At 36.9% G+C, this 25530-nt stretch overlaps 1 protein-coding gene across 5 annotated transcripts in view; it reads right to left on the bottom strand.

The window, feature by feature from the left end:
- anks1ab (ankyrin repeat and sterile alpha motif domain containing 1Ab) overlaps window positions 1-20895 on the bottom strand; it is a 60771-nt gene extending 39876 nt beyond the window's left edge. For 3 of the 5 annotated variants that reach the window (XM_007546947.2, XM_007546948.2, XM_007546949.2), the window contains exons 1-4: window positions 20708-20895; window positions 16114-16354; window positions 15211-15588; window positions 5137-5209 (exon numbers count right to left, since the gene is read on the bottom strand). In XM_007546947.2, the coding sequence (XP_007547009.1) occupies window positions 5137-5209; window positions 15211-15501 (364 nt within the window). In that variant the 5' untranslated portion in view covers window positions 15502-15588; window positions 16114-16354; window positions 20708-20895. Of the gene's footprint in view, window positions 1-5136; window positions 5210-15210; window positions 15589-16113; window positions 16777-20707 lie in introns of those variants that run through there. The other 2 variants (XM_016668903.1, XM_016668904.1) reach the window with 2 other exon arrangements.
- Window positions 20896-25530: the final 4635 nt, after the last annotated feature.

The raw sequence follows: 25530 nt of genomic DNA, 5'->3' as shown, positions 1-25530 counted from the left end.
TGTCACAATAAATTCAACCTTAAGGTCAGAACATGCAGTGCTTTATAAAACTGTAAAAAACCCAACAGGAAATTTCAGATAGAATTAAAAAAGACAGGACAAGTATGGGTAGTTTGGAGGGGTTGTCAGGAAAGAAACTGTATTGCCCTCATAAGAACATTGGCAGCATGACTTAAGGCTCTGTCATACTTCACCTAAAGCAGGGGTGTCAAACTCAATTTCTGGGTTCACGTTACCCAGGAGAGCGGCGATAACTGCAGACGTAACATCTGTCCGTTTCGGAGAAGCGAAACTACGCAAAAAAAAAAAAAAAAAAAATCCTGGTAAAAGCGCACACCGGACCGCAAAGGGTAAAACACTCAGAGTTCAGTTGATCTGTTTGGATCAGACAGATCCAACTGACTGATGAATTAGTGCAGATTTTTCTGCAGATGGGAACCAGGAGAAAGTGTGTTCAGACCCCAGCGGGTGAAGTGATGGTAAATTAAGTGAAGTCGCTTAATTTAATTTATTAAAAGTTATTGGGGCCTCAGTCAGTGGTTTTTGTCACTACGATAAAAATGTAGATGCATTTATCTGCTTAATCTGTGATGGGATCTGGATTCACGGTTAATATTAACTAAACCGCATAAAATGCGACTAAATAGCCGATGTTAATATGATTGTAATTTTACGGATAAAAATAGTACATGACCGATTTTTTTTTATGTTGTCGGTCAAGATAACTGGAATGCATTATGGGAGATGTAGTTTGTAGTCAATTCGTGCTCAAAACCTATTCTAAGTCAATCAGCAGCCTATAAAATGCTGTGGCCCGTGGGCCTTGAGTTTGACGCCATAGAACTGCCAATTGGTAATTGAAGTAAAGTAGCTTCGATTTCAAAGAAGCCTACATTGAAGTTGATTGGCAAATGAACCATCACGAAAGGGGAAGGCTCTTGTTCTCTCACTGCACCCCAAGAGATGCATAACTTCCAAAAAACATTTCTGTCTGGTTTCAAACCAGAGACCTTTTGCATGTAAAGCAAACATGATAACCACTACACTACAGGAACTGAACTTCTCTGTTTTGTTTCAGTTTGAGGTTCCAAAGTTGATGATGTGAGATGCAACGCATGAAAATTTCAACTAATGCTTGCACTCAGATGCCTGGATTCAGAGTACAGACCATGACACCACAGAACCCTTGTTGAACTTTAGTAAAAACCTGTAATGAAAATAACATACTAAATCTGTTTCTGTCTGGTTTCAAACCAGAGACCTTTTGCATGTAAAGCAAACATAATAACCACTACACTACAGAAACTCATGCTCTTGCAGTGTTCCTGGTAGATGATCCAAATTTTGTTAGAGACTAATGTTAATGGGCATGGAACAATGTCAAATATTTACAGATCCTCTCAGAGAGCACAGTAACTTGGTGAACAAACTGTCAGACTTATACTTGTGCCTAATTTCACATTACAGTCCATAAACTAAGCCTGGGATCAAACAATTGTATTGAAGATGTCATTAGTAGAGACATCTACTAATCTACAGAGACTTGGCTAAATGGCTATAAAATAAAATCAATACTTACAAATAAAAGATGGTTCAAAAATAAAATTAACACATTAAAATAAAAAAAATATCTCTGAAATACAATCAACACTTCAAAATAAATAATGGTTCAAAAATACAATCAACACTTCAAAATACAAAATCTCTGTAAAATAAAATATTATGTATTAGGGCTGAAACGATTCCTCGAATGATTCGAGTACCTCGATTACTAAAATTCCTCGAGGAAAATTTACCTGCCTCGAANTAAATGACGATGCAAAAGTTATTTAGACTGTAACATGCGCAGTCCGCTGCTCAACCACTGCGGACGCGGCTCCGCCGCTGCGAAGACTTAGAAACCGCTAGGAGTAACTCATCCAGCGGATTTAACAAAAGGAGCCTTCTGGGTTCACGTTACCCAGGAGAGCGGCGCTCTGGAGGAGCTGCAGACGTAACATCTGTCCATTTCGGAGAAAAAACCACACACAAAAAAAAAAAAAATCCTGCTAAAAGTGCACACCGGACCGCGCAGGGTAAAACACTCAGAGTTCAGTTGATCTGTTTGGATCAGACTGATCCAACTGACTGACTGATGAATTAGCGCAGATTTTTCTGCAGATGGGAACCAGGAGAAAGTGCGTTCAGACCCCAGCGGGTGAAGTGATGGTAATTTAAGTGAAGTCGCTTAATTTAATTTATTAAAACTTATTGGGGCCTCAGTCAGTGGTTTTTGTCACTACGAGAAAAATGTAGATGCATTTATCTGCTTAATCTGTGATGGGATCTGGATTCACGGTGAATATTAAATAAACCGCATAAAATGCGACTAAATAGCCAATGTTAATATGATTGTAATTTCACGGATAAAAATAGTACATGACCGATTTTTTTTTTTTTATGTTGTCGGTCAAGATAACGGGAATGCATTATGGGAGATGTAGTTTGTAGTCAATTCGTGCTCAAAACCTATTCTAAGTCAATCATCGGCCTATAAAATGCTGGGGGGGCCACATGTGGCCCGCGGGCCTTGAGTTTGACGCCATAGAACTGCCAATTGGTAATTGAAGTGAAGTAGCTTCGATTTCAAAGAAGCCTACATTGAAGTCGATTGGCAAATGAACCATCATGAAAGGGGAAGGCTCTTGTTATCTCACTGCACCCCAAGAGATGCATAACTTCCAAAAAACATTTCTGTCTGGTTTCGAACCAGAGACCTATTGTGTGTAAAGCAAACGTGATAACCACTACACTACAGGAACTGAACTTCTCTGCTCTGTTTCAGTTTGAGGTTCCAAAGTTGATGATGTGAGATGCAACGCATGAAAATTTCAACTGAGGCTTGCACTCAGATGCCTGGATTCAGAGTACAGACCATGACACCACAGAGCCCTTGTTGACCTTTAGTAAACACCTGTGATGAATAGAACATACTAAATTTGTTTCTGTCTGGTTTTGAACCAGAGACTTTTTGCGTGTGAAGCAAACGTGATAACCACTACACTACAGAAACTCATGCTCTTTCAGTGTTCCTGGTAGATGATCCAAATTTTGTTAGAGACTAATGTTGACGTTGGGCATCAAACAATGTCAAATACTTATACCACAGATCCTCTGAGAGAGCACAGTAACTTGGTGAACAAATGTCAGGCTTATACTTGTGCCTAATTTCACATTACAGACCATAAACTAAGCCTGGGATCAAAAAATGTATAGAAAATGTCATTAGCAGAGACAAATGGTTCTACAGAGAACCATTTGTCTCTGTATAGCCATTTATAAATAAAATCAATACTTAGAAATAAAAGATGGTTCAAAAATAAAATTAACATTAAAATAAAAAATATCTCTGAAATACAATCAACACTTGAAAATTAAAAATGGTTCAAAAATACAATCAACACTTTCAAATACAAAATCTCTGGAAAATAAAATATTATGTATGTTGTTTTGAAAAACATTAGAATATAAGCACTCTTCATAAATCCATGGAAGCTCAACAATTTGTAAGGTAGGTGAGTTAGCTCAGCAGGTTAGAGCACCGTGCTGGCAATGCTGAGGTCATCGGTTCAATACCCATACTGGTCAATTCACGTCTAAGGTCTTTCAATCAACACTTCAAAATAAATAAGGGTTCAAAATAAAATCAACACTTTACAATAAATAAGGTTTCAAAAATAAAATCAACACATTACAATTAAAAAATGGTTCAAAAATAAAAACAACACTTCAAAATAAATAAGGTTTCAAAAATAAAATCAACACTTTACAATTAAAAAATGGTTCAAAAATAAAATCAACACTTGAAAATAAATAAGGGTTCAACACTTTACAATAAATAAGGGTCCAAAAATATAAAATGCTGGGGCAGGCCACATAAAATAACATGTCATTGAGTTTGACACATGTGACCTGATGTCAAGCAGTCAACCTCTAGTATTCTCACAAACCTTTCACACATGGTGCAGACCACCTGGGGACACCTCTCCCAATATCAACATTGCTATCCGAGCGCATTTCTTCATGAAAGATGCCCACAAACTTTTTCAGCTCTGTGTGAAATAGTTTGACCCAGACATGGTGTTAAGCACAACAATGACGCAATTTCTTCTTGTGTCAGTGAATACAGAGTTTGATGCCTTGAGAGCATTTAGGCTTGAAAAGTTGTGTTGGAATGAGCTACAAGACTCATGAAACCACATCTATTGGTTATAAATACATGTTTGTTATAGCATGTTTGTTAAAAACCCAAAGACAAATTATTAAGAGAATACACCAATGCAAACTTCCAACAGTGATGGGCTAGTATTAGAAAGTATTGAAAAGAATGAAGGTTTTGTAAAGACCCAGTCCTCTTATTTCAATATTTGTATATCTATGCATTCAATGAAATTTACTGCCATCTTTTGTCGTTTCTTGGTCCCTTAAAACTTGCCATACCTTGCTGTGGCCCATAAAGAACACCGCGCATAACTGATGAAAATTTTGTCCAAGCCAATCTGTGTAAAAAACAGTCCTATGCAGAGAAAAGCTGTTATGTACTAAGATGAAACCTCCTTATAGGAAAGTATCTAATGGAGAAAGCTGACAGTGTAACCTAAACACACTGAGCTGGTGCCAGCTGGCCTCTCCCTCTGCACCGCCTGAAGGACACTCACTGAAGCCCACTATCAAACTATTAAAATATAAATCAACTGGGGAGAAAATGACAGTGGGGAATTTAAAATTATGTATTTTTCATAAAGGGGAAGCTTGCTAGTTACAATTGGCAACAATGAGCTGTCAGATGAATGTCAGCTTAATTCCCAGCGAGTCAGAAAAACAACACATCCATTCTATACATCTGCTTTAATACTGGAAAACGAGCCCAAATTTGTCACAAGTTAGATTATGTTTAAGTGTACATACACATAAATATGCACACATCTTGAATTGACCTTCTAGCTGTAAGACATATTTTTCTATCACTTTGATAAACGTTACTATAAAGCGCTAAGACTAAAGCACTGTAACGGTTTACAGCAGCTTACCCATAAAGCTGGGCTTTTTAGAAATTAACATAAATTGAAACTATGCTTTATTAAAAATAAGAATTACCTGTGCTTGGCTTGGGATGCTGGTTCTTTGTTGTTTCAATGCCAGCCCCAATCAACGTCATGATCTTCTCAATCTGTTGAAAACAAGCATGAAACACTGGTAAAAAATAAAAAATAAAAAATAAAAAATACATCACAGAATCCAACTCTAGCTCACAAACTAGAAGTCCTAATGTTAATTAGCAACCTTTTTTCTGAATGAATGAGACTTGCTATGGAGTTTGAACTGTGTGCTTCTGTTAGAATCACTGAGTGGGTGGACTGCTTTGCAGTGATGGATTGTGAGCACCAGGTTAACGTAGACAGCAGTTCGATGAGTAATCCACTGCTTAGCAAAAACACAGACAGGTACCAGGCTCTATTACAACTACGAATCTCCAGTAACTAAACATTACAATGGCCGTTAGGAGTCTATAACCCAAACAGAACCTCTGGAGGCCCTGATCCGATTGAGTTTGCAGTATCAGACATATGCTGTATTTAGACTCCACAAATACAAAAGCAATAACTTGATGCAGCATCATGTATGCTCAGTGTGGCAGCCAAAAGCTCATGAAAAGGATGCTTTGGGCCTTAGAGCTAGGAATGTTTATTTAAGAAGACTCTGAGCTTTCAGAGCCAACAAAAAAACTATTAGTTGCTTGTATTTTTCCTACATTGCCAACTTCAGGTTTTACTGATCTGCTTTTGGGGATAGTAAACATGTTGCATGAAGTAAAAGCAAGAAACATGTCAATATTAGTTTTCTCAAAGGAGGGATTTAGCTGTTGACTTTAATTCAACAGTATTGAGAGAACAATTATAACTGTGTTTCCATTGGCCATGTATAATTAGGATTATGAAAATATATGCGCTTAATGGAAACACACCAATTAAAAAAAAGCATGCTATTCAATTGTATAAATAGTGTATTTCGCAAAACTGCAATGGAAACGCCATGCAGTTCAGTTCATACTGAATGCTACGACTGGCAGATGAAGAAGACAGAAAGTGGTAGGACGATAATGACAGCATGTTTTTTTTATCGCTTATTGTATGAACAAACTTATTAATGTGATTTTAGTTACGTTTGGTTATTTAATTACGATGAGCAAACAGCATCCATGATATTCTGTTTATCATGGATGCTGTTTATCGGATCTTAATAAAACAAATAATTGAACTGACATAAAGAAGAGGGTAACACAGACCTGGTGTTTTCAATATAGATATAAAGTACATCCGTCACTGTATACTAAGTCTACCCAACAGTCTGGGACTCATCACATTTATTGCATACACTGCATGTTAGAACAATCTCTCTCATCGCTGGTTAAGCAGCTGTCTACAGGGTGCTGAAGTGTTTGCTGACGCTCAATGCTTCAAGGACAATAAGACCTCACGCACATTGCAATACATTATTCTGTATTCAGGCAGACAAAACTCACATTTTTAAACCATTCAATATTCTTTAGGTGTCTGAGGAAAATAGAACCTGCATATAAATGTTTGTCAGCTGCAAGCAAGCCAACTTTCATGCATAGATGACCTCAAAATTTATGTGCAAAATATTGCAAACCAGACGGGTGTCTAAATATAGAAACCCTGGAGTAGACTTTTCACAATCAGCAATAGAGGTTTTTGCAAGGCTGAAAAAAATGATTTTACTTTCACTACTGACACCAGGCAGAGACACAGCCAGGCTTATTTGATGTAATATTTAGTGTTTGAAAAAGCACTATGCTCTTCGCTAGTGGCATCAACACTGTGGAAAAGCCTTGATTCATTTGGAAGTCAGGCACGTGGGATGCATGGCATATGCCTCCAGCAATACAGACCCCACATTACTCTTTGAATTAACCCAGATACATTCTATATCACACACAGACACATAGAAACACACACACACACACACACACACACGCACGCACACACACACACACACAACCAGGTGCACCTTTATCAAAACCTGTCTCCGGATATGACGCTTCTGAGAAAATCCAGGGTCAAGAAAATTAACAGAGGTAAAAATATTTCACAGCTGCATATTATTACTGAGCTCTTTGGCACATAGACACTGAATACAATTTTGTAATAGACATGTTAGTTACATTTTTAACCACTTGAAAAATCAATCATCTGACAGAAAAACCATCCAACCTTTGGTGCTGGACATGGTGATCTTTTTTGATGCAATGTTTTTCTTTATAAGATTATATTTCAGAAATTGTACAGAGTAGAAGATAACACTCAATAAAAAATTCCAGCATTGCCAAATATTCTTAATTAGATTAAAGTCTAGGCAGTCCAAGTTGTATGTTTGGAGTCTGTCTGAAGTGTTTTACAGTCTCTTAAATGTTTTATTATTATTATTATTTTATTTTTTTATATTGGTGGCCCTGCATTTAGTTCACTTCCCCAGCTTTGCTGGAACAAGTGCATGGATTGGAGTTGGATACCCCTAAATTTTTTTCTTTTCAAATGTAGGATTTCACAATACTTTGAGATTTTTAATGTTTGGGTTATTGATACCTCATCTTACTCGACTTCAGTCTCCAAAACTTTACCCCTAACCTGTCTACTGTGCTCCTCAGTCTTCATAATCCATTTTTTCACAAATGTTTTCCAAGAAGCCTTTGAGGCCTATGCAGAATAATTGCATTTAGACAGAGAATTATCAACAGAATGTTTGATAATATTCTGTTGATTTACTAATTTGGTAAACCTGGATGATGAATAGTTGTACTGGATTTAATTTATGTGCACATGAGTAAAGAGAGAGGAACACATGAGCTGGACATATTAATCAAGTTTAAATTTGAGAGAACCAGTGACGAGTGTTTGAGAGTCTCAAGCTGGTGGAACAAGCCCCTCAAACTATATCAGTGTACTTTGACGAAAGCCCATCTCTTCAAAGACCTCACATGACACGCTTGTACATCTACACTGTTACGTTATGATTTTACACTACATTCCAGTGGTCATTTAAGTAGTAGTATTATTAAATATTCATGCCAGTGTCTATTCCTAAAGCTTACACTTTATGCAATTATCTTTTGAGAAAAGATTTTGTTTAATGTACAGACTTAAATGTTATTCTGTTAGTCAAATTGATGCTGTACGAGGGACCAAAGATCACAACCACATACTGATTGTTCTTATTGCACTTTAGCTAGATTATCTGAATCTTTTAATGTTACTAAAGCACCAAAACGTTGCAGAGAGGGGCCATTATTCATAATTAGAATCACTATTTGTCCATGTAGTCTGTACGCTTTCATCCAATTAAGTTGGTGACCTGCTGTGAGATGTTACAACAGTTTTTTTTCCTTTCTTTCATGTTAACTATGTACATATGCGATAGGCCTTCTGCACACAGTAAACACAGTGATTCAGTCAGGCTGAATTAATTCCTTCATTTTGTGCTTCGTCACCCCTAGTAAAAATAGATTATATGCTCACTGTATAGGTACTACTTTAAATAATCAACTTGACTGAACTGGAATTGACTAGAAAGTTTCCAAATGTGAATATTAGGCATAAAATATGACAAAGCAATGGAGAATTCTTTGTTTTGTTTCCAGTTATTTTTCATCATAGCATAAACCATGCCATTTTAAAAAGATAAAAAAAAATAAAAAAAAAACTTCTGAGGTCACACAAATGCATAATATTTTATTATGTGAGTGTTTAGGCTTTAATTACCTTTAGCACCTTTTGGTGACATGCAGCTGGAGATTTCTTTTGTGGCAATTGCATAAATGGCAGGGCACATCCAATGTTTCAGCCTTGCATTGATACTTTCACTGAAGCCAAGATTTGCAAAAGATCTATCTTGTATTTCTGTAATAAGAACTTTTTCAAACAAAGAAAACTATTTTCTTGAATAAGTTGCAGGCTTTGCAGACTACACAATGCATCTTAAAGTTTTACTATTCACAATGTTATCAATGTTATATTAGAATGTTCTTTGATTTATTGAAACCAAAATAAATATGTTTCTGTAGTTCTCACCAAAGCAATTTCTAATTTCACTTTGTATAATTGACCAGTCTGACTGAACCCTGATAAGTCCTCAGTTCATCAGAAAAGTGAGTTTTAAAAAAGTGGAAAATTGGTATTTATGAGAGTACAATAAGATTGGTTATGTTTTGGTCACTAAGAACTATAGGGGTTTTATAATGTATAAGGCTCAATTTGGTTCACTGTTTATCTGATGTAGAGACACTGGAATAGTGTTTAATGCCAGTATTTCACTTTGTTTCTATTTTTTTTATTTGTACCATTGTTTCTCATCTCCTTTGTCTGCATGCTATCTAACAGGATAGAGATAATGCGAAATAATCTTAAACAATGTGCTTTAGGGATGCAGAGTACGTTATTGTTTACTGAGCCCGGCTCTCTCAGGCAGAAATGATGGTTGAAAGCCTAAAACGAAGGAGATAATGAAAATGATGACTCAATATATTAAACCAAGCAAAACAAAAAAAGCTGCTTGCTTCACTGGCGTTTGTCTGAAAACAGGATTACTGCTACAGTATCACTGTCAATAAAGACAGATGGGCCAGGAGCTCCGGAGTGAACGAGTCACAGATCACATAATTATATCCAACAGTTCTGATGATCTGAAGTGATTTTTATTTATTTGACAGCTCTGAAACCACACAGCATAAATAAAGTCAGCATGAATGACAACATCCAGATGGCGAAGAAAGTCTAAATGTAGGCTGGTAAGGTTTGTGAATACTTTTTTTTCTACTCATAAATGCTTCTATCACGGCTTTTGTTCAGTATTTTTTAGAAAGACTTATAAATTTAGTGATAGCGTAAACCTTCGACAAAAGTTTGTTGTAATTTATGGGGTTTTCCACAACATTTCTATTGTTGATGATAAAACTTTCTTGCTGTACAATACTACTGATGGTATGATACAGATGTGTTGATATTATTGATTGAATTTACTATAATAGGCCGGTCAACTGATAGGACATTTAATTTCTGTTGTATGTATTTTAATCCATCTGTATAAAGGACATCCTGAAGCTCTATATAAAACTAAAGGAAAACAGCAGAGCTGGAATATTTATGAAGCCTTTCAGGGATGACTTTGGTGCAGCGACATATGAGTGCATTCAACTATGTATAAATCATTTAAACCTGCTGTCTATTTTTATGTTGAAAAATGTTGCAGCTATTTTTTTAACAAATGTTTAACAAACCAGTATAAAAATGCTGTCTGTAGTATCTGGCAGGTTCAAATCTAGACAAGAGGTTTAGATCAGTCGGTTCAAAAAAGAAAAAGGCTTGTCTTTGATTTTTATTCTAAACCATAACCAATATGAAGAACCACCTCGAACCTTTAAGAGTCATTTACTATTTTGCTTTATTGTCTACTTTTTTGTTAATTGCCTCACAACATTGTTATGTGTGAAGAAGATCACAGACATTTTTTTTTTCCCTATGGTTGTTTTTTAAAAAGAGCTGGAACATGAAGGTTATTATTAGAATTTTTAGGATATTTTACAACCAATATGAAGCCAAATTGTAATTCATCACACCCTGCACTCACCAACATCTGCTTTGCCCCATCTTTAGGATTTGTTCACTCTGTCTGCTGCACAGGTCATATTGTTAAAGAAATGTCCCCATGAGCTAATTTAATATAATAATACTGCATAATTTGGTCCTCTTTCCTTTTTGGACTTTTGTCAAAAATCCTAATTTTCACAATTAATTTTGATTTACTACTTAAAATATTACAATGGTGTCACAAATCTACATGTATTATTTACAACCAGAGCTACAGCATAAGAGAATGTTGAAGAGTTTAAACGCATGAGTGCATAAAAACCTCATGAAAGCCACTGGGAATCTCATATTATGCACAAAAATGAAACTACTCAAGCATTTTTAACACACAACCTTTGAGTACTCAGCAGATGTGGAAAAAGTCACAACAATTTTTGTAGTATTTTTCATGGAATTAAAAAATAATTGCACAGTGACATTATTACTGGAATGAGTCTGCTTGTCAAAGTGAAATGCGGGAATTTGATGGTTATCTGCCTTAGAAAGTAAACAGATGTAACAAAGATATTGAGGATAAAGCCGATGAAATTAGAAATATCAAATGGTGTGCCAAATAAGAATCTGCATGGAGTGCTTTAATTTTATAGCTTGTTAGACAAGAAAATGTCAAAAAGGATTTAAAATGATTATAGTTACTTTGACGTTTTGGCTGTCTTGTAAGAAAAGATATTGGACAAACAAATGTTTTTTGCACAAGCGACATCACACAAAAAACAGATACTGTTGTCATTAATAATATATTCTCCATCAGTCAAAAACGGGGGATCATGCCAACTAAGATATAAAAAAGTTTTGTTTTATCTCATCTTATACCTCTTTCGTGCAAAGGGGATTAAATTCATTAGAGAAGCTGGTACAAAACATAAATTTGATTTAAAAAAATGAACTGGTAATTTTAAATATGTATTTTAAGACTTTCTTTTATTCCGATATGTGAACAATGTCATATTTCAGAAGACAGATGTACTAAAAACAGAAGCCAACAGGAATTGGACATCAAAACGAACATCATCACGAAGGCAAACCAAAAAACAGGCAGCAGCACTGAGACATCTGCTGCTGCAGGGACCAGGGTGAACGTGGTTACATCTTTGAGGTTTTCCACTGAGCATTTTCCGTAAATTAAAGTTTTATTTACATCAAAGACAATCCCACACAGATTCAAATCAGTTAGAGCGTACTGGTGTAGCGTCCCACATTCATCTACAATGTGTTTCAACGTGGACAAAAATTTGGCCATTTTTGCATCAGAAGCAGTGTCGTTACATCAGCCGACTCTCGTTTTTATATAAGTGAAACTGTTAACAGAATACCAAGTGTTTTTGCTGCAATAGGAAACAAAGAATGGTTGGCCGTAACATCAGCTGCGACAAGATACAGCATTTAATACACATATGCTTCCACTGAAAATGTCAAATGGATATAAAGGTTATGCTTGAAACTGTTTTTTTGTTTTCACTTTAATGTCACAGTGCTGTATACTGTGATACCTTACAGCAGTGAATGTTTCTGTGTCAGACTTCACAAACTTTATTTGAGCTTTCTCTGTTGGTAAAATGTATTGATTATTCATTAAAATAAAAAAGTCAGTCTGAAAGCGGTGCTTGTGGGTATTCTAATAAAACAGCTTGTAACTAGAAGTAGACTCTTACTTCCTGCTTCTCCTAAAACAATTGTTTGAACTGGTTAGTTGAAAGCAACTGCAAAAAGGGCAAACACAAGTGAAGTGAGCTCAGAGAAAAGGTCAAGAATTGTTTCTCTGCAGATAGAAGGCCACGCTGTTCATTAGATGAGCAAAGGCCCGATCTTCCATTCCCCGCAGCGGGGTGCCAGGAGAAATGGTTTCAAATTGGGGAATCAACAAAAGATTGGAAGACACAATGATGAGTAGGAAAAAAAGAGGCGAAAAACAGCAGCCAGTTTCTTCTTGGGTCCGGGCCAAATTCGAAGACATAACCGAGATTACCTGTTGGTCCAAATAAGATCAGCCAGTAGGAGGTAGAGTGATGGAGAGTGACAAGAACCATCAGGCCTCAACAATAGGACATTAAGAATTAAATTAGAAATGAACAAGCAGAGAATGATAGAAGCTTTGGACATAATGGCCATTTCAATAAGAGTTTAAATGACTTCAATAATGGAAAGTTTTGAGAAGCGGAGTTTAACCTGACAAAGCTGATGGCATCAAATATTGATTTTTTTTCCTTAAAGCTGATGGAAACTTGTAGTTATTTATGTTAAGTGAAGCTTAATGAGCATGAATAAATCTTGCTGTAAAAAAACAAACACTTAATTTTATTCCAGTGACAAAAAGTCAATATTACTTTTAAGAAATCATGAAGGGCTCAGATGCAGCTACTGCTCCAAAACTTCTCAACTTTTTTCAGTCAGCTTTTTTTTTTTAACTTGAAACTTGGTCAATTAATACAGGTAAGAAGAAGATGCTGAGAAAAATAAGCATCGGAAATTGTTATGGTGAAGGCTGAAGGGTTTTAATGTAAGGCTTCATGCACATTTGAAACAAAAACTACAAACTTAGAGGAGTCATGAAAGCAGTATCTGTCACTCCCTCACATCCACATTGCCAAAGAAAATCCCTTGAAGCACTGAGGGGAAAAAAAAGACATCTGAAACAGCTAGGAAACAGGATGCCCTCAAGAACAGGACACCCCACCCAGAACGGCCTGAACAAACAGTGTGTGTCAGAGAGCAAAGGGTTGGAGCAGAGAGCAGGAAAAGGGCATGGGAGATGTCAGAGAGGGAGATACACAAATTCAAGTGGAAGCTCAACATTTTCTCGGCCTTGTGTGGTGACACATTTCTGTTTTAAGAGTGTAATTGCACAAGTCAGTGGTACAAGGTCATAGTCTTCATGCGCTAAGCAGGGCTTAAATCAAGATGACATGAGTTTGGGCCATGAGAATCCAAGATTATAACAGATAATCTTGCGCAAATAGTCATAAACAGGGAGAATCTGATCAGGACTGAGAACTGAATGTTTTATTTTTTAAGATCAGCTGAATGTCTGTAATGTTTAATGCTTGTATTGAATTGTACTGTATAAAGTTGACAAAAAAATCTGTATGACTGTATGATTGGATTTTATTGGAATGAACTAAACTGTATATAAATGAGTTTAGTAAAGTTGCTTTGACATCACATGAATCTGATGTGTAGAAAGAGGTTTTCTGGTCAGATGAGACGAAGAAGTATTTTCATGTATATGCAAAATGTGATGAGTGAGAGAAAGCTCAGTGCACATCACCATGCTGAAACATGGTGGTGGCAGCGTCATGCTGTTAGGATTCTTTTCTTCGGGGGAGACAGCTAAGGTGGTCAGAATCCTAAAGAAAAGCTACTAAATGATGCGAAAAAACAGCACCCAATTCTTGATACACAGCCAGAGATGCAATTGAAGAGTTTTGATCAAAGCATTTTAATAGGTTAGGATGGCTCAAAGTAAACTCAAGCTTGGAAATTTGTTTATAGACAATCTGACTGAACTAGAGCTCTTTTGCAGAAAAGAAGAGGGAAAAAAATTTGTCTCTTGATGCACAACTCAGCCTCCTGAAAATTTATTTGCGTAGAGTAGTTCTACAAAGTAATGATTTACGTGTCTGACTTCAGATACACACCACACTTTTCAGATTTTCATTGTAAGAAAATATGTCACAGATGATACAATTGAAGTGTGTAGTTGTGATGAGACAAAATCTCAAAAGCTTTTTCTTTTTTACTGTGAACAGCTTGAATGAGGATTAATCATTGTGCATAAAGTAGAGAACCTTGATTCTGAAGTGGAAAAGTGTCATGGCTGTGGTTTAGCAAAAACATTTTCTTCACTGACTTTTTTTTGTCATATTTAAAAGTGTATGTTTTGGAAAGAGACATTTTAAATAATTTCACAGTGTTTACAGAGCTGAAAGGAGGGGCTGGCACTCCAAATGCTCAGAAATCACAAGTCAAATCTTTTTCAGGATATGAATGGAAACTGAAGGAGGTGGGACAGGTGAAGGATTGCTCATAGTGGGCTCAAAAGTAGATGGCGCAAGACGGAGCAAAGGAGCCAGAAAAGAGCAGGAGGAGACACTAGAAGCGTGGGTCGGCCCCTGAGACATGTACTGAATGGATGTGGTATGACAGCACAAGCCCAATTAGTCTTGGATGCCAGGACTGCTACAGGGAGGTCGGTGCAAGTGATCAAGCCATTCATGCATTCAAGCACTCGCCCGCAGGCGTTCTCTGCTGACAGCCTGGGTAAAGTTACTCCATCACTGCTTCAACTGGACTCCTGATCACACTGCTGCCTCCGCTCTCCTCCTCTTCCTTCCTTTCCCTTTCCTGAAATGTGCCGCTAAATTTGTCTATTTTTTTCCCCACTAATCTGTCCTCTCTTCTCTTATCACTCCCCTTTTTTTTCCCTCATTCACACACAGCGACACACTCCACAGTGCCATTCCTCCTGCCATCTACACTCTCATGCTTGTCCCGACAGCTTGTGTTTTACCTCATCCCACTCAGATGCAAAGGAAGGCATGCGCTCGATGGACGGCTGCCCAGAACTGCAGTTAGCCACAGAGCCGCTACGGTTTGCCAGACCTTCGTCCTCCTCACCGACCGGAGACGCCAACAGGTCAGAGTCTGACTTTGACAGGCTTCGAATCAGTCCCAGGTCTGCAGGTCTCACTTTGATCACAGCTGCTGATGCGGACTCAGGTGAAACTTTGGTACCATCCTCTACGTCAGCCTTGGGATTCTGGATAACGTTGGTGGTGTTATCTGGAATGCAGTCAGCCATTGTTGCAGGGCTGCAAATTGCAACTCAGTTTCATCCGTTGTGACGATGCAAAGATTAATCCAAAGTTTTATGGAGCCAAATGATGGACTGAAAAGATACAGATTAAAAGGACATAAATACTGTGGGCTCAAAAAAACGTTTTTCCCAACAAACAAAGACACAAAGACTTGTGCTACAAAGTTCCCCTATATAGAAGCAAAGACGGCATATAAAGGAGACACTTGTGGTTCACAGAAACAATAACTAAGGCCCACCCACAAGTTGTATCCTGTTTCCCTCCCCTCGGTAAATGGCTGCCTTCTTCTGAGACTCCACTCTCATATCAACTTTAAACTGCCTCAGTATGGCAAGTTATTTTAAGCGGTTATAGTAAGCCTGAAAAATAATCATGACAGAATTCTTAGTGAGTAAACCAGCATTAAAAGACAATGAATGCTCTAACACAAATGGACAAAAGCATACTATATGATACAGTGGTGCACAGCTTCAATTAAGAAAAACACAAAGAGACGGTAAAGTACTCCCCAAACCACTGCCTAATACTTAATGACGGAGAGACAAACTCATCTCTGTTAGCAAAAAAAGAAAAGCTTTAAGAATCTGTCCTCTTACCTGACTTTATAAAATCCCGGTGATTTCTTTTCCTACGTTTTCGTGTCTGTCCTGCTCTGATGTTGCTTCCCATCTCCAGGAGGACCGGTTTTATCTTGAAGTGAGAATCAGAGGACACGCAGATCCCAAAGCGCGGCCTTATCCAGACTGACAGCTGGGATAATCAGGTTACTGATGCACTGGGTGGCTGCTCCATTTTTAAGGAGTGCGACTTGGGAATCATCTCTCACTGACTCCGAGTCTAAGGTCACAAAAAGGAACTTGGCTGTTTTATTGGGGTGATAACATAAAATAAGTACACTTTAGGCAAGTAGACTGTGGAATTACAATAAAATATTCATATCAGGTCTAACTTTTTAACATCTGCTCATATCAGTCAAATCAAGTGTTAAAGTAAGAGATATTTGAATTCTGATATCACCCACATAAAAATCGTCGTGACCGAGCAGCAAAAGCTGGAACCCTTTTTACAGGTAAGTGCATCAAAAACTACTCAGGAATGGATTCAGAACCAGAATACAACATATTTAAAAAATCTCAGAAAAAAACCCCAGATGACACTCTGACTGGAATTAATTCACTGAAACAAACAGGGACCAATGTTGGAGATCTCCTAAGTATGAAACAGGTAGTTATGAAGGTTCAATAGATATTTCTCTGTATAAAACATGTTAAAAACGGACATCCCCAGTTATTAAAAATGTAATATATATATTTTCTTGCTTCAAAGATCACATGCAAATATAAAATTAGATTACATGTGATGAAAAACAGTAGAGAAAATTGCTAAAGCCTAAATCAGAGGGGAAATGATGTGAAATGAGGCAAAAATTGTCATTTCTGGAGCATCTCATGGACCAGTGGATTTCACATCAGCATCACATGTTCAAGGCACACAATTTGCTGGCGTTTCACATATCTCATGTTAATTTAACATTTCACATATTCCCAGATGTCAATTTGGGCATGTGTTGTTTGTGTACTTTTTTTCTGTAAGGCCTTTGATGACGAGATGATCTGTTTAGAGAAGTGCGGTTTTGTCTTCATAAAACATTATTATGAGCAATTAATTGACTAGCAAAACCAATTTTAATCAGTCAGTGGCTTTGTTTTTGGAAGTCATAAAATCTTCCCATAGGTGCCAGTAAAAGATGCTCAATGATTAGGTTTTGTTTTATCATAAAATCCTATTTTCTTTCATTGCTGTGGCTTCACTTCAAATCCTAAATGTTTGAATTTTACAATTGCATATTCATGTAAGGCAAAATAAACATCACTGAGTATTTTATCTCTGTTTGGTTGGATCTGGTGGAATAAGTCACATGACGGCTGCAGATGTAGACAAAAAAAGTAAAGATAAAAATGTCTATGGCATGCAAACACCGGAGGAAAGAGTGCTCACACTGTGTGCTATTTATGACTCTTCTAAAAAGGAGCTGAAGCTGACAAAAGAGTCTCTTGCGAGACATCCTTAGTATTCACAGCAACTATAGTTGTGCACAGAGCACCTTGTGCCCTGTGCCCTCAATCAGCCAAGTTCCTTGCAAACTCACCTCTCCCCTGTGGGCAGCGCTGGTGTGTGCATGACATAAAAGATAACATCCTTCTCCCACCAAGGACGGGGCACTGTGCCACAGACTGCTGAGGTTAGCAATAACAAAAAGCCACGTCTAATGATGCACGCTAAATTGCACATCTAATGATCTCTGTGACGGTGATGAGGGTGAAGCTGTTTGTGTCATCCACATCTTCTGTGGCATTTAAACAATCGAGGCTCTAGAAAACAACGTGTTCAAGATAATGATGTCTTCACGGCATATTAGAGGGACTAAAATAAAACATGAATCCCCTCCTTCAGCTGGCTGGATGCTGAGCCTCGGGCTGAAGACAGTGGTGACTCATGAGCGAAACGCTCACTGTGCAAGTTGCAGAGAGGCTGCGCGTACTGTAAACACTCCCAGTGAATCGCAGCAGCGTCATGTGTACAGGATTCTTGCAGGAAATTGTTTCCCTGATGTATACATGCCTTTTCAGGACCCTTGGGGATGTCTGTGATGTTCCTTCCATCAGCTGTAATAGTTTCCGCTCTCACAATTGGCATTTTTAATTACACAGTACACATTTTAATACCTTCGCTGCAATTTAGTGCCCTGTAGAGTCAAACTAATCAGCTGGCATCACGGAGATGGAGCACGGGCCCACTAGAGAAACATCTAATAAAGTGAACCAGCCACAGAAGCAATTACCTTCAGACAGGCTTCAGAACAAAGTAGCCTAAATCAGCCTCTTATAAACATCATAATTTATGTTTTACATTTCCCTTTCTGCCGGGAAATGTGGACCCCAAAACACTCAGGTGGTTTAATGTACTGTGCTTGGCTTGTTCACTTTGGAGAGTTTCAGACGTGCAGACAAAAAAAAAACTACAAAAAATACCCCAAAAAATAATGTATGTTCCCTGACTCAGTACAGGTATCATTCATCCAGGCCATCATTTTCAAATCTGCAAAATGTTTATCCCAGGAGTTATTGCACATTCAAAGAACTATACTATCTTACTTATAAAGGCTAAAATATTAGGGCAGGATTTACAAACAATTTGGTTAATTAATTTTCAAATATCTGTATAACATTTTGAAATGCAGGCAGTAAAAGTTACTAACAGCTTAACATTTATTTTGTGTTTTAAGATCATAAGTAGTACCTTTTACTTCCAGGCAGTATTTCTTAAACATTTTCCCATTATAAAATTCACTCTAAAGTGATGAGCTGGAATGATGTACTTTAATCAGAGGAAACAGCAAATCTACCTGCTGTTGGCTCAGAATGGCTAAATATGAGACTGTTGTGAAAGCTTTCCAGCAGACGCGGAACAGAGCTGACCTCCCAGCAGGGAAATAGGAGCGCAATCGTGCATGGCTGAGTGAAAACGTAGTGCTAGATATCCGTCAGCTTCTGAGAAGGACAGAGAGGAAAAATGAAAAACAAAGAGAGGCTGAAGGGATGAGAATCTTTTCTCGGTTTCTATGAGCTCAGTTGCTAGTCATCCAGACTTGCGCTGTGGATTTTCTCAAGCACTCGCCAATAAATAGCGTCTGAATCATTTATTGTTTGTGGGGAAAATGATAGAAATTCACCTGCAGAGAATGAATCAGACAATTCTCAACAGGAGTAGGATGATTTTCTGGCATTTCAACCAAGATAACTGGATGACTCAATGATTATTGGATCTATTTTCATCAAATACAGAGATGTATTTCTTCCAAACACTGATTCTACATACTGTTTTCTAATGTTTATCTTTAGAATAAGGTTCAGTCTAACTGTGCAAGGATGTAGACCCAGGACAAGAAAATTGTTTCTGGTGCAAAACCAAAATTGTTGTTGAAGCTGGTTCTTAACTGATTTTAAGAAATAAAGTGAAAAATTGACTTGGTTTGAAGAGCTGTGTCAGTCACATCAGTGCATCACGAACAATGTCTCTTCCACCAAATGTTTGATATCTTTTAAATGCATTCTGATCACCAACTTAATCTGGATATGTTTTATTCAACAGTCAGGATTTTTGACAACTCTTATTCTTGAATTTAAAAAAAAAGCTAAAAAAAAAAACAAAAAAAAAAACAGAACAGTGTTTATAAACAAAGCTGCAAATAATGTCCAGGTGAAAATGGTGATTATTAAAGCACTTAATGTACTACATTGTTTTATATTCAAATGAAAAGTTATACCAACAGTCAGAATGACAAGACAAGTTCATGTTACTTCACTGCTAAGAAAATTGATTTTAAATGTTAAAGTGTGATTAATCAAATGTAAGCTATAAAAAGATCAAAACCCATTTTCATAAATTTGCTAATTTATAAAATAGTTAATGTAGTTAGGTGAAGAATTCATCCTTCTTTCTACTCCAAAAGCTTTATTACAAACAGAAGAACCACATATAATTATGTGTATTTATTATTCAGGATCAATAAATAATTTGAGTCTTCAAATCAATATGAAACAGTGATTTCTGTAAACAATTAACTTCATTATTTGTCACACAAAGTCAAAGGAAACTGACAACAAACGCACATAAAGATCAAATGCCCTTCTATACTAGTGGACACTCCAAACAACTTCTAAAGGGGAGTATTAATGATTTGGAAACTACATTTATTATCCAAGTATAGGCCCCATTTTTGGGTCCTGCAGCACTTCTGCTAACAAGATCAACCCTAAGCACATGCTATTCAATAACCAATATAGGCATATTGCATATCCATGTAACGGGAAAAAGCTCATCTAAATGATAACTACAATATTTTATACCTAAACAACACCCAGCTCCAACATCAATCAGCTTTATCAACAAAAACATGACTAGAGGCTAATTAGACGCTAACGACTCACACCTGGTAAAAACGCAGCAACGCCAGCGCAACACGGTCTTACCCACACAAACTACCAAACAGATTAAAAGCCAAGCTCTGCTGTTTCCAACAATACTAGAATCAACATGCTATATGTGGAAAACTCACTGAACCAGCAACCAAAGAAGACAAAAAACATAGCTCATTTCATGAAGCTAAAAATATCAATTTAGTCCTACCTTTGCTGTGTCATCGTCATAATCCATTATAGAGTAAATATTTCTACTCAGGTACTATAATCCATTGTCCTTGTGTCACACTGATGTGACTCCTCACTATTTTCAACTTTTCTGTCTCCATGGATACCGCCTACAAACTCAAAGTTCTTCCTCCTCTTTACCGCGCAGTTGTGCTTTGCGGTCATTTGCGCAATGCATTTTCGCTAGTTGTGATTGGTGGATTGGACGTTGATTTGGGATTTTGCACTCCCCCCTGATTCTATTGGCTATTAGATGTGTCAATCACCCAAATCAACCAATGGGCTGCAGAAAATCTGTCCTGCAGGTTTGGTTTTCTGACTCAATGCTCAATGCTTTTATAACTAGAGCGCCCAGGACAGTACTTTTTATTAGTATTTCACTCTAATATTGTTTTAAAAACCACCGTTATTAATTGCAGAGAATATTTATAGGAAGATATAGGTTGGGAGGAGGGGGGGAGGGGGAGAGAAATTTGTTATTGCACACATGGTGTCAAAATGTACAAAAATGGCACATTAGGAATGTTCGCCTGGAATTTTATCAACTAATACCTTTCCAAAAAATATCTATGCTTCATATTTTTGGAATGAAATTTGGCACAGTAAGTGGTGATAACATGTACTGTGGATTGCCAGAGGGTCTGGGTTTCAACTGCATGCTTTTAAGGAAAAGCCACATTCCATAATGTATTCCATTAGAATGTATTATTTTTATTTATTATTTTTTCACTGTGTGCCATATGTATTTGCTCTTTCTCAGTAATGCAAATGCTGATTTTTAGACCTCTATAGTATTCTGTGGAATATTACCTTTATTTAGATACCTGAACCAGTCAAATACACCTTGTAGTTCCTGAGATAAATGGAATTCATTTAAGGGTGTCATTTTCGAGAACTGTCCAAAAAATCTACAAAAAAGAGGCTCTGTTACCAAGGGGCTAAATCAAGATTTCACTGGCCTGATTAAAGGAGGGGGTCATGGACTAATTTTGATATCATCTCCAAATTAATCTACAACGGTCTGGTTCATCTTATTTTGTTGGATACTGATATGCAATAGCCAATTACTAGCCTCTTGCATTGAAAGTTAATACCAAAACCTTCCTTTGCATGTTATTTTACAACTTTCAGAGAAGTGCAACATGCTCCTTTTGTAGGTAAAAACTCGTTTAAGAACATTATCAATCTGCAAAGTGAGACTGAAATTTTATGTGTGCATACAGAATATAAATGTAAAATTTTACAAGTGTATTTGTAAAACTAATTGAGATGATACATTTTCTTCGCTGTCAAAGCTGCACAGCAGCTGCGTTATGCAACACCTTTTAAAGATTTTGCCCACATTTCAATGTCCATCCGCATGGGGAAACAGAAAGTAATGTCCCAGGACACAGACCAGTAAAATGTGCTTAGTGCACATTCACAAAATACTGTGAGACTTTAATGCACTGAGATGAAGCTTTGTGCTTTTCATGATGCTGCTTGAGACCTGAGGCTAAATGCATGAACAATGTGGCACTGAAAAGCTTTTGCACACATCTTTTTCTCCACAGAAACATATGAATATGCGGTGAAAATATGTGCATGACATGCATTTTTGTAGAATCATGAAGGAAGATGTCTTTAAAGCTATTTACTTTGGATATGGTGAAAAGGGGAACAAAGTGGAATAGCATTTAACATAAAATGCACTTCCAACTGATTTGCATGAAGATTTTTTTTCTCTGGTTTACTTATTTATTTAAGAGGGTTTGTAAAACTGCTCTTAATAGAAATACATTATGATGCCTGCTGTGACAGGCATCATAAAGGTTAACAAACCTTGAAGAAAACAATCTGTTATAGGATGATAGGCTTTTTCTTTGATATTTTTCTAATTCAAGTTAGACAACTACCCTAATATGCACCATGTTTACATTTTTGATTCACCCTAAATATTTCCACATCATAATAACTATGTATTAATTTATTGAACACTGGGGTCCGTCAGTTTTTTTTTTTTTTTTGAATACTTGATGCAGACACATCTGTAAATATGTTTTATATATGAAACACTTTTTCTTTACCTCTAAGTGAAAGTTTGGTCAAACACCTGTTTACCTGTTTTACCAGTTTAAGCACTTTGAATTGCCTTGTTGCTGAAAATGTGCAATATAAATAAAATTACCTTTCCTGTTTTACAAAAAAGTTGCTATTAAATGCAATCCATTAAATTTCAAATTTGATAAAACTGGTGTCAATTTTACATGCGGATGTCAGTAATTTTGTGTACAAGCAGCTGTAATAACGAAACTGAACAACGTTTTGTGCTTTTCAAAAAGCATGAGGGTGAGGACAGAGACAATTTCAAAAGATAATTCAAAACCAGTCTCATTTTCTTGTCAACTAAATCAGATCTAAACCAAACAGCTACAGAATAGAAATATATCTAGTCTTAAAGCTGCTGGCATGAAAACGTAATCATCTTTTCCATCTATTTCTGCTTGCATAACAACAAACTTTTCATTTTTTGCGCTGTAACAGTTTGCATCTATACAAAAAATTTGATTCAATTTTGGTGAACACTTTATCACCATTGCTTGTATTTTCTTAAGTATTCATAAAACTGCAAACATGGATGTATACTTAGCCATAATTTATTTTAGATCAACACTTTTGTAATCACTGTTTTCTTATGGGAAATTTTCTCCCTCATTTTTTTTTTTTTAGATTTCTTTCTCTCACTTGCAATTTGCTTTCCAATTTCTGCTTGTGTTTTCACCATGAAGCAATAAGACTCAGAAATGAGAAATCTGACAAACAGTGCGATAAGTGTCAGGTGTCTTTAAGCGAGCAGTGTTGCTGTGCCAGCTCAGAAAAGATAGCAATCATTCATTCCCAAGCAACCAATTGTCACACTCAAAAAAGTCACGCTATTGCAGCACTTTACCAGCACACGATGCATAGGGAAAACGTATCATTGGTTCGGTGTGATAAGGAAACGTTAATTTGTTTCCTAAGCTGCAAGGCATTGCATGACGCTGTTGGAAACAAAAAAAACAAAAAAAAACAAAAACAAACAAAACAAAGATAAAAATCAACCTTCAAATATAACATGGTAAGATTAGGATCAAAGCAAGCAGCATATAAACACAGATATTTATGTGTTATGCAGCCATCTGTGTACATGTGTTTCCACATACACGTGACACTGTATGTGAGCAAGAAGCATACAAATGTCCATATGTCAGGTTGGTTCTCTCACAATAAAACAATGAGTGAAGCTCTTTGAGTCTGAAATTGCCATCAATAGTGGCTTTTTTCCTAAAGTAAATGAAATTATTTCAACAGGTTATTTTTGTCTGATGTTAACTTTAATTTGATTTGTGGAAACATTTAAATGGAATGGAAGGAAAAGTAGAAGCAATTTATATGTGGGAAAACACTTCCTCACAGGACTTTAAAAGTACTATTTTCACAGAACCTCACTTCAAAAGCTCTGGGCTATCCCTTTAAATTAAAATGACAGAATGGGCCAAAAGACCAGTTTGGAGAAAGATTGAGAAGAGAGCAGGTAGAGCAGAAAAGAGACCGTTGGATAATTAATCCACGGTTAACACTGACAGTCCACAGCCAGGTCATTTCCAGTGTAACGCCACCATAATAGCTGTCCTTGACAAGCTCCATATCCAGCTGGTACTGAAGATGTACGTCTAAATGATACTAATGGTATTGGCAGTCATGAATCAATCAGATATGCTCAATATATTCAGCTCTGAATCAGGAAATTCATTCTCAGGAAAGTGGAGGACAATCCATTACCATTATGGGCCAGCTCTTCAACGTAGATTCAGAATGCAGATTGGGAAAAAAGACATTCATCACCGCGGACAGCTGCAGGAAAATATATTTTTGAGATCTTTGACATAGTCAAGCCTCAAAATGTTATCTTTATTGTCGCACTGAGCTGCTTGTAGAACAAAACGGGTTCTCTACCTGGCCTCAAAAGAGTTTATTGCCAAGCCTAAATCTGTCTTCATCTTCAGATATCCGGAGCCTGCCCAAAGGCTTTTAGCCTTTTTAACTTCTGAACATCAAAGAGTTGGAGAATAAGAAACCTCTTCTTCTTTAAATAGATTCTGCCCTTCTCTCTATATTGTAACCATTTTTAGAAGCAATTTTACTTGTTGCAGGAATAAAAGGCAACACGAGCGCTATGGTACTCAAGCTCTCCCTTCTGTCTGATATAAAAGATGAGATCACAGAGATTCTTTTTTTTACAGCGTTCCTTTTGTTTGGTGTGAATGAAATTTTACTACTTTGTTTGAAAACCCCAGTCAGTAAAAGCTACAAGTATAGAAACTGAGAAAAATGGATTGTAAGAGATAGTGGTTTGACAAAACATGAACTCTAATGGAAATAAAATCTCAAAATAGAGCTTTGCTTTAAAGGGCTGAATAATTCATTCAGCAGGGAGCTTACTTTCTAACTTTAATCGTGACCAAAATATAGGAGAAACAATCCACATCCCTCATGGCTAAAACTGCATGTTCTGCACTTTTTTGGTCGGTACTTTAACTTCACATAGGAGAATAGAACCAAAGGGAAGGGAAGCACTCAAGTTTGAAAAATCTGCATATTTTCCTTTTGGAAATTTACACCCACTGCAACTTAGACAGAAAGTTTCTTCCAAATGCATCCCAGTGTTTTCTGAAAATGTAGCACTCAAAGAGTGACAGATTTTGTGGATATCTCAGTTCCTCACGGTGATATAAGAACAACAGCGGTTTCAAAGTTTACATATATTAGTTGTCCAAGTTTCTG

Source organism: Poecilia formosa, unplaced genomic scaffold (assembly GCF_000485575.1).
Source record: "Poecilia formosa unplaced genomic scaffold, Poecilia_formosa-5.1.2 Scaffold18, whole genome shotgun sequence".
Classification (NCBI taxonomy): Eukaryota; Metazoa; Chordata; class Actinopteri; order Cyprinodontiformes; family Poeciliidae; genus Poecilia; species Poecilia formosa.
Note: the sequence above shows the minus strand (reverse complement) of the source record. Positions and strands in the feature narration are given on the sequence as shown.